The sequence below is a fragment of the Biomphalaria glabrata genome, chromosome 9 (assembly GCF_947242115.1).
Source record: "Biomphalaria glabrata chromosome 9, xgBioGlab47.1, whole genome shotgun sequence".
In the NCBI taxonomy this organism is placed as follows: domain Eukaryota; kingdom Metazoa; phylum Mollusca; class Gastropoda; family Planorbidae; genus Biomphalaria; species Biomphalaria glabrata.
Window position 1 is genome coordinate 28962616 of NC_074719.1, and position 10054 is coordinate 28972669.

The following is a 10054-nucleotide window of genomic DNA, read 5'->3' on the forward strand; positions in this document are numbered from 1 at the left end:
TAGGCTCGTTGTGTCGGACTCGATCGCAGACCAAGATCAAGACGCCAGTCGTCTCAACTGTACTTGACAATCCTCCGCACTAAACCGTCGTAATGCTCCGTACAGAACCACACCGTTGAACTGTGCTGTATTGAACCTTCTGTCGTGAAACCCTTTTCTGAACCGTCTTTACTGCGACACCTCCGCTCTTTATATAGGGTCCCTGCTGGCCTTCTAGAACCGGACGGAACATCACTCGACGTTTCTAGCTTCGTCACATGACTATATCCCTCGTGACGCTTCTGAGTTCTGTTCACGACGGCGATCCTTCCCGAACCGTCATGTTGACACTCGACTCGGCTGACCGTCGTAGCTCGTCACGGTTGACCGCTCGTCTAGCGCTGGCCTGGGGCGATTTGCGTCGGCTGACTACACACACACCACTACCCCCCTCTGTGCCACCACCAGGTTTATAGCAATATCTATATTTATATTCTAATTAAAATCATTGTGGATTCTAGATCTAGAATTTCTAGGTCTAGTTTAGACTAGATCAAGATATAGAATTTCAATTTCTAGACTTAAAGTGTAGATTTTGATTTCTAAACGTCTAGATCAATATTGCAGTGTTATAATATACTAAAACTAATCTACTATTTTTAAATTTAATGTTGCATTCCGTCTATTGATAGATTAGACTTTTTAAAAAAATCTAAATTACAACTAAAGTATTCCAAATTTATATTTTAGATCTAGATCTAGTAGATATAGATCTTAAGAGTGCTAAATCAGAAGTTTAGTTTAGATAGATCTACACCCTTACTCTAGTTCCATTTCAATTAAAATGCCAATAGCTCTGTTGTTAACTGTGCTGAGATATCGAAGTAGGCCTACAAGCAAGATATCTATTCTTTTCTTTCTTTTTTTTTTCAATTACAAATCAATGCTGAAAGATTATCTAAAATTGCTCATCTGACATATTGTACACATCCGGTAGATGTCATACCGTAATGTGTAATATTTCTCTTTATCAATAATAGGCTTTTAGTTTGTAACCAGTTTGTTATTAGGTTGACAGCAATGACTGGTCGTGCGGTTAGTGTGCTATTGGTTTTTTAATTTAAATTTGTAGGGTTTATTTTTTTTAATTTAAAGTGCTAAAAAGCCCCAAGCTTACATGTTGAGAGCAGCTCCCATTGCGTCTGGTATAAAGACACGCTTACATACTCTTGTCTTTTGTGTGCAGGAGACCTGACCCTTCTCCTGCACTCAATACATTCTGTGTATTCAAAGAACATTTGTTGACAAATAAAGTATGACCCGCGGAAATTTCTACGTTAAATTACTTAATAATTCTAACCAGTTGAATAGACAATAAGTTGGGAGTTTTCTTTGAAACAGGGAAGTATCTATAACATCAACATTCGTCTCCTTGTCATTTCATAGTTACAGATGCAACTCGGTACAAGATGGATTATTTCCTTACATGCCTTGGTAATATTAACTACTCTTTAAACTTCTTACGTTTTTATAATAAATATAGTTATACGTTTTTTTTTAATTTCAGTTTCATCAGTAGCCTATTTCAGTTTCATCAGTAGCCTATTTCAGTTTCATCAGTAGCCTATTTCAGTTTCATCAGTAGCCTATTTCAGTTTCATCAGTAGCCTATTTCAGTTTCATCAGTAGCCTATTTCAGTTTTACATGTAAGTTTTTATACTTCAGTTTTAGCTTTTAGTTGAGTCATTTCTTGTAACACAGAGCGGATGTATGCACTACAGTCTAAATCTTATTCAAATTAAAATTTACCATCATTAAAACCAACAAAACAAAGTATTTTAAAAGGAAGAAATAAATAAAGATGCACATATCTATATGCATACACACAGACCATTTTCATATTACTTTTTTGAAAAACATCTAGAGTCTAGTCCACGGGCGTAGCCAGGATTTTTTTTCGGGTAGGGTTTTGGGGGGGGGGGATTTTTTTCATCGCAACTCTTATTATGCGTAATTCATTTTGTCGGAGAACATGTCCCGCAAACCTTATGCCACGCTTTGTCACAATCTTACCAAGGGGTCTACTCCCAGTTCATCAAAAGGATGTCCTTGATTTAGACCCGATCTCTATAACTGACTCCTAAAATCTGTCTTAGCCATCTTTGTTGAGCAACATTTAGTGTTTTTCAATTTCGGCAAATGACTATTCACTGCAGTTTATTAATGGAGCCCCACCACTGGTAGAAATGTGTAACCTCTCTTGAATACGCTCTTGGAATTAGGCGACTGTAGTTTGTTTTAGATTTAATATCGAAAAGGGAAGTTTTATCGTCAAAATCATCTGTTGGGGGTTTTAAACTAAAAAATCTCTAGAGTTGTTGTATTTTTTAAAAATTCAAAACCCATTTAGCTAGGGTAATAGAATTTGGTAACTGTAGTTTGCTTTAGAATAATATTGAGGATAGAGGTTTTCCACCTCAAAACGTTCTGTAAGGGGATTTTAAACTCAAAACCATCTGGAGGGGTTTTAAACTTTAAAAAAAAAGCCATCGATTGGAGAGGGGTTTAAACTCAAAACCCCCAATTGGCTTGGCTACGCTAAAATAATTTTAGTGTGTAATTTGCCTTTTTTTTATATTGAAGAGGTATTTTTTAGCATCAAACCCCTCTGAAGGGGGTTTAAACTCAAAACCCCTTTTGGGAACGCTCATAGCATTTTTAGTGCGTAGTTTGCTTTTTTTTTACACTAAAGATGTATTTTTTAGCTTCAAACCCGCTGGGTTAAACTCAAAACCCCGTTAGGCTACGCTCATAGATTTTAGAGTGTGTAATTGGCTTTTTTTTATATTGAAAAGGTATTTTTTAGCTTCAAACTCCGCTGGAGAGGAGTTTAAACTCAAAACCCCTTTGACTTTGACTACACTCATAAAATTTTGAGTGTATAATTTGCTTTGTATTTAATATTAACGAGGTATTTTTTACCTTCTAAACCCGCTGAAAGGGGTTTAAACTCAAAACTGAGTCAAAACCCATTTAGCTACGCTCATAACATTTTGAGTGTGTAATTTGCTTTTTCATATCGAAGAGAGGTTTATCGTAAATTTTTGAGGGGGTTTTAAAATCAGAATTTTCCTTAACTGTGCTCTTGGAATTTTAGGATTGTCGTTTGCATTTTTTAATTTTTTTTTATAGAAGAGGGGGGTTTAACTGCAAAAATCCCTGGTAGGGGGTTTTAAACTCAAGACCCCTGGTAGGTGGTTTTAAACTCAAAACCCTCTGGAAGGGGTTTTAAACTCAAAACCCCCAGGTAAGGGGTTTTAAACTCAAAATCCCCTGGTAGGGGGTTTTAAACTCAAATACCATTGGCTGTTCTGGGGCAAGTGATGGTTTAGTATTAAAATCTCACCTAAAATAAACAAAATCAAAGGAAAAAATCAGTCACTTAATTCCGATCCCCCCCCCTGCGGGCACTGTGATAATATATTCAGCGGTTTATATCTACTCTAAAGCACACATAGCTTATACTTAATTTATTTTACATGCTTTAAATGTTCTTTTTAGAATTAAATATTACATCCTAGTACGGGAATGTTGGTGGGCAAGATTCAAACCAAAAACCACGGAGACGACAGTGCAGCGCTCATACCATACGACCACAGGCAGCCAAAACAAAAGATAGCAGAGATTCCATTGAACGTGTAGCGAAGCTTCAACTTGTTACAAAGATCTCAATGGTTTAAATATGAAAATCTGTTGTGTACCACAGCTACCATAGAAGGACAGAGATTTTATTCTATTGATTCATGTCATTATTTTAGCCAACAGCAATGTTAGGAATCCAATTATAAATAGAAATGAGATTCTTTCTCCATTTAATAGTTGACGTCATTTATATTTGTTTCAACTACTCAATGCACATACAGAGAAATCAATGTTCAATGACTTGTCTACATTATGTAATTGACAGTGGATGTTATTTCATAATTGGTTCTTATCGCCACAATAACATTCTGTCTGCGTGTCCAACATTAGACGCCATTCACACTGGCCCAGACCGAGACCAATTGGTATAGAAGGCCTGAATACTGACCTGCAACGTCACAACCTGTGGGCAGTTTAGACCAATAGCTTGTTTCCACGTCACATGTCTATAGGAACCCCGCTGGGGGGGGTAGCTTAAAGCGCTCCTCAGACCCCCTAGGTGAGGGCGCGTTAGGGTTTACTGGGCGTTAGTGTTTGGACAAAAATCGTCCCCCTCACTCAATAGTTCTGGATCAGCAAGTGATACAGATAGCCCTTTTTTCTCTTCTTCTTCCAACTGGTCTACACACGTGATTTGAGAAAGCTGAAAGCATGACCTTGCGCTTCACATACACCATTGGTCAAAATACTTGTAATCATACAGATTTAATACTGTTAGTCTAGATCTATTACATATTTAATGACATGACTGATCCAAACTAATTGATACAACTACATTTAATATAAGGTTGATTTTTTAAAAGTAATTTATAAATGTTTTTCCATGATTTTCTTGTGTAATATTGACATGTGTTTTAAACCGCAGTCTGGTTGTCCCAACAAATCTACCAGATCAGTGCAACTATTGAGGGAGGATACTTTCAGAAAATGTCACCAAAAGTCTGTGGTCCACAACGACTGGGTATTGGCTGGTCAAGTAGGTCAAGGATGACATGTGTGGCAGAGTGTAGACAAAAGTAAGTCTTGTGATCAACTGTCCAATCAATAGATAAATTATGCATCAATATCATTGTCGATCTATCTGTCCATTTGTTGGCACTTTTGTTTATCTGGATTGATAGAAACTGGCACGTACGCATTGTCTATATTTAGCTCAAGGTTCGCCGGCAAGATTTCAGCTAGCTCGGGAAAATCCTTGTATACAGAAACCTTTTATTAGAATAATTGTAATTGGTCAGAAATGTTAACTATTGTATGTTAAGTTGTATTTTATTGGTCAGACTGATCGGCCATGCAACAAAGAGATATTAGTCACGTGGTAACGCCGTAAAGTCTGGGAAGATTCTAGATTGCCTCCAGTCTCGAGTGGAAAAGTGTTAGGGATATGACATGAATTAATTAAAGTCTCGAGTTGGAATTCAAAGGAAGATGACATAAATTATTATATTGTGTAGATCATTTAATCAAATAGAAATATATTAACCGTTTTATTTAATTACAGTTTGCCATTGTAATTATTGTGAATAGCTTTTCCAAGTTTTGAATTAAAGTATTTGTATTTGACGAGGAGAAGTTTCTTCATTGAATATATTAATAATATACTTAGATCATCTTATCAACTAGCAACTTCTAGATGATCCTCTCATCAACTGGCAACTTCTAGATGATCATCTTATCAACTAGCAACTTCTAAATGATCATCTTATCAACTGACGATTTCTAGATCTTCGGCAATCACGATCATTGGTTGTGCAGTTCAGATCAAGATAATCTTCAACGTGACATCTAGCACACCAGTAGATCGTGACAGAAACCAACAACCAAGCACGAGAAATCAAGGGAAAGCACAATGTCCAGATTGGGTGACACTGCTAGGTCAATATTCCTCTAGCCCAGGGGTTCTCAACATGTGGGTCGCGACCCCCTTGGGGCTAGAATAAAAAAATTTTACAGGGGTCGCCTAAGACCATCGGAAAAATAGATTTTTGTCTTAAAAAAACTCGAAATTGTGCAATATTTTTCCTGGGTAGCTACTTTTTTTTTTTTTTTTTACATATAATTGTCATTCAAGAATAGACAATGTTTGACATGTTTCGGATGTTCCCTTAGAGTTGAAGATAGTTTACTTCCTAGTCCAAACCTCCCTCGGGACGACGGGGGATGGGAGCGGGCAGGATTTGAACCCTCGACCATCGATAAATCCGAACGACAGTCCAGCGCGCAAACCGCACGACAAGGCAGCCATGCGAACAACTGAATCATAATCATTGCAAACTTTGTAATTTTCACAGCATAAGAATTTATTTGAAACAGTTTAAAATACTATCCATCAAACGGTGTGACGAAAGGCTCCGTTTCCAATTACCACATAAGTAAAAACATGAATAGGTTGATCACGATATAAAAGTAAATCAATGCCAAGTCATATAATTACAATTTCAGTCATTTGTGGATTATAACATTAGCAAAAACATGATTTTACGGCTGGGGTTCGCCTCAAAGTGGACAATTGTAAAAGGGGTCGCGGAACAAAAAAGGTTGAGAACCGCTGCTCTAGCCTATCTGCCATCAACAAAGCACACACACACACACACACACGTACTTGGTCTGCCATCAACAAAACACGCACTGTTACCAACAAAACACACACACACACACACTATGTCTGTTACCTACAGCGTCACGTATTCATTCCTTTACTGACCATGTCCGCAGGTTTGGTAACCAATGTTTTGGTTTTCTGTACAACCATCAGACAAATCAGTGTATACCTACAGCTGGTCTTAGTCCGAACTGGACACCTCCTACAGCAGACGAAGGATCCTTTTACTTTCAAGATGTTTGCAACGCGTATCCAGACTTCGGGTAAGTAGAAATTATTTCACAACGCATATCTTAAAGTCTAGTAGGGAATCTGCGTCATTATCCCCATTGACCGTTAGAAAGGATTTTCTCCAACAGGGGTGGACCAGTAACTCTTCACTTCAAGTCCTGTCTGAGGATTCCACATTTTTAGTGACCATTACTTGGTTGGGTCATACCATATGTGGCCAGACACAGAGTTAACTACGGGCATTTCTTCCTTTTCTTAGACTGTAAAGTACAAGTAAAGGTCACCTTTCAGAGGGCAGGTGATGTTAAGGTCATCTGTTTCTTTGGCCAACGGTTAACGAGCAAGGTGTCATGTGGGCACCACAACGACCAACTACCTTTACTTTCCCTAACTTAAGTCAGGTATTAGATGGCTATTAGAGAGATGGATGGACTCAGGGGCGCCCTGAATAGTAATTATCCAGTGTGATTCTAACCTACGATAATATGTAAAAACTACTAATTATTTTTTTTAAAATTATGTTCCACTTATATACGTATTAAACAGATTTTTTTTTTTTGTAAATGTAGTAGGAATATAACAGAACTTAATTAAATTAGCAATACATTTTTTAAAGAAAATATTTTTTGACAAAAAAATTAAAAACCGTTTGCATAAATGTGTTAAAAATATGGTAAACAGTCATCTCCCTTACTAAATAGCCTCCCGTGTTTATCACTGTTTGTAGTTTAATAATGAATAGTTGTAAAAATGGAGTATTTTTATGAAAAAAAAACTGCTGGCATTGTTGATTTTAAAAATTAAAATTTTTGTTTTTAGAAAAGAAAGAGGTAGCCATTGCATCAGAACTTTGAACGGTCTAAAATATTGTGTTGGATTTTCAATATCTTTTCTAGTTTACGAGATTTAAACGGGACAGACCACACAAAACTAATAGCGTCTATTCCGCCTTCGGGGGGCGCTAAAAATCAGAAGCGTAAATATATGAATTTATCTATAATCATAATTACAACGTTTTGAAATGTCTTCTTCAAAAGCATGTCTTTAAATGATAATTTTATATACATTTCTGACATATAGCATTGTCTATCTCTTACAATATTTACATTTTATTTTAATGTTATTTACTTGGTTGATATGCGAACAATAATTTTTTTTTTTTGCCCTTTGAAAAATAAATTTAATAGTTTGGTTCCCTCCTCTCCTTTTGTTCAATCAGAACCCACCTTTAGAGGATGTTGTATCCCTTGTGAGGTGGTCACGTCCCTCATTGATAGGACGTCGCGCCACATTTGGAGAAACATTGACGTAAAGGTTGCTTATGACGTGGTTCTAAGGGAGACAACTATATACAACTCTAATAGAAATGTTATTTGTATTGCCCACCAGTGATTCTTCTTGTTTCTCTTGCAGACAACTGTCTATGGGCTACAACACTTTAACAGTCGGCTGGTTCAGTAACCCCCTCAACTACAGTCAGGCTGGCAGGTCCTGTGCATGTTTGAACGCTCGCCTATTCGTAGCCAACGAAACCAACAGGCTGCTTATCTACCAGGCTGTAGCTTTTGGTGTCACTTCCGCCTGGTTAGGTCTGGATGACATCATCTCAGAGAATACTTTTATTTGGGCTGACGGACAACCGTTTGACAGTTACATGGAAGAGCAAATATTTGGATTGTTTTACTTTAATAGTGACACTGAAGACTGTGTAGCCAGACATCAATTGAATAACTTTTTCTCAGAAACATATTGCTCCTCAAAACTTCCTTATATTTGTGAGAAACCCAAGTGTGAGATTCCTGCATAGACCAAACATTTAGTTACGGTCTGGGGTTTATCATTTTATCATGAATGATTTTTTTTATATCTCATTTTTTTTCTTCTCTCTCGATCTCACTTTCTTCCTCCACCGCTATTATTGTGTTCTTATATCTTCTTATCAATTCTTTGTTTTATTCATGATAGGATAATAAGGCTTAATGAGGAATGGAGTATTTCCCGTGGCTACGGAGCCCCAGCCGTGACCTACATATTTTGCCAACTGTCGGACCTATAGTCTCTCTATACTGTCCATACCGGTGTTCGCAGGACATCGCTGTTTGTAGTGCGGTCTTACCAGCGTATGCCCATGATGGAGCGCAAACATTTTTGGTGAAAGCTTTGAAGTAGTCCTAGTTGCTTTCTGTATAATGCCCATGTCTCAGATAGGAGGGTTCAGAGAACCACTGCTTGGTAGACATTGATTTTTGTAGGCAGGCGGAGCGATTTATTCCACCAAACTCTTGCCTGGAGGCATTACTGGCCCTGACCAGATGGTGATCAACTTGCATTGAAAGCGAGGCGTCATTTCATACTATGCTTCCTAGATGATAGGATGGATACAAACAATAATAATGCCGTTGATAGAGCGATTGTAAGGAACTAATATACGTTGAATCATATAAGTTTAACACTTTGAACAAATAAGATAGATCCAAAACAGTGAAGTCCTAATGTTGTTGAGGCTTGTTATCTGTCGCAACTTTATAGGGATCGAGTTCCAAAACTATTATCAGATATGGCTAAAAATGTAGGGTTTGTTCCCTTTGATAAGTGTATTTCTCTCACACTCATTCTCGGATCAAGTTGAAACTTTAAACACTCAATTATTCTATTTAACAAAATATGAATCAATTTAAAAAGTAACCAATTAATCAATTAATTATTAGTAAATCATTTATTTGAATATGAAAGAAGAGAAATAACGCCTTGAGCTGTTCCACTTAGATAAGCTTTTTTCATTTTTAAAGGAATTTTAAAAATATTTTTCTTGATAATAAATATATATTTGTTTTAAATTTGCCTGTGTCAGGTCTCTAGGAGATTGAATGATATTTTCTTGTCAAAGGACAAAATAAAGCACGCATATGTTTAAAGGCTGTGGTAAAACTATTTCCGAAGACAAGCGAAGACATCAATATATCAATCGACCACCGGCAGACTATGGCTATGGGTATGACAAAATATGTAGGCCACTGTCGGGTCTATCCACCTGATCTAATGACTTAATCCACAAGTCTAAGAAATTCTAAGAACCAATACAAATACCGAAGCAATATAGAGTATTACGGTGTATGCGTCGTATCAGACATTAAGATGTAGGTTCTGATTAGAACTCAAAGATACAAGTTGCTACGATACGATACGTTAATAAACATTTTAGTTTTTTCTAGTTGCACACTAGAGCAATCTGCCTTGTTTGTTGAAATAGCAAACTAACAATAATGACATTCTAAAAGGAATAAAAAGCTAAAACAAACTTCAACAGGTTGACAACAATCAATAAAGTGAACTGTAAACTTGGCCACACATGTCAGTCAACCATGAAATGTGATCAATCGATTAATGTGAGCATTTTTTTTAGAAATAAAATTATCAGACGGTGTTCAAATGTATCACAATAGAGCTATGTAGCACTGTGTACGTGGAATAAGGAATGTAGCAGTGTTAGAAATGTCATGGCATGTAGCAGTTTTAGATATTTGTGTGAAATACTAAGT

At 36.8% G+C, this 10054-nt stretch overlaps 1 protein-coding gene across 2 annotated transcripts; it reads left to right on the forward strand.

Moving 5' to 3' along the window:
* Positions 1–975: 975 nt before the first annotated feature.
* Positions 976–9352, forward strand: LOC106079420 (uncharacterized). Of its 2 annotated transcripts, XM_056039997.1 has the most exons (5): positions 976–1074; positions 1547–1686; positions 4548–4698; positions 6398–6547; positions 7929–9352. In XM_056039997.1, the coding sequence occupies exons 3-5, from the start codon at positions 4610–4612 to the stop codon at positions 8320–8322; spliced, it is 633 nt and encodes a 210-aa protein (XP_055895972.1). In that variant the 5' UTR covers positions 976–1074; positions 1547–1686; positions 4548–4609; the 3' UTR covers positions 8323–9352. The 2 variants fall into 2 exon arrangements, with proteins under 2 accessions (XP_055895972.1, XP_055895971.1); XM_056039996.1 differs by lacking the exons at positions 976–1074; positions 1547–1686 and adding an exon at positions 1174–1473.
* The last annotated feature ends 702 nt before the right edge of the window (positions 9353–10054 follow it).

Coding starts and splice junctions, on each gene's coding strand:
- LOC106079420 (XM_056039996.1), top strand. CDS start 1,449: ATGGATTATTTCCTTACATGCCTTG. Junction 4,699..6,397: donor GTGGCAGAGTGTAGACAAAA/GTAAGTCTTGTG, acceptor CCATGTCCGCAG/GTTTGGTAACCAATGTTTTG. Junction 6,548..7,928: donor AACGCGTATCCAGACTTCGG/GTAAGTAGAAAT, acceptor TTTCTCTTGCAG/ACAACTGTCTATGGGCTACA.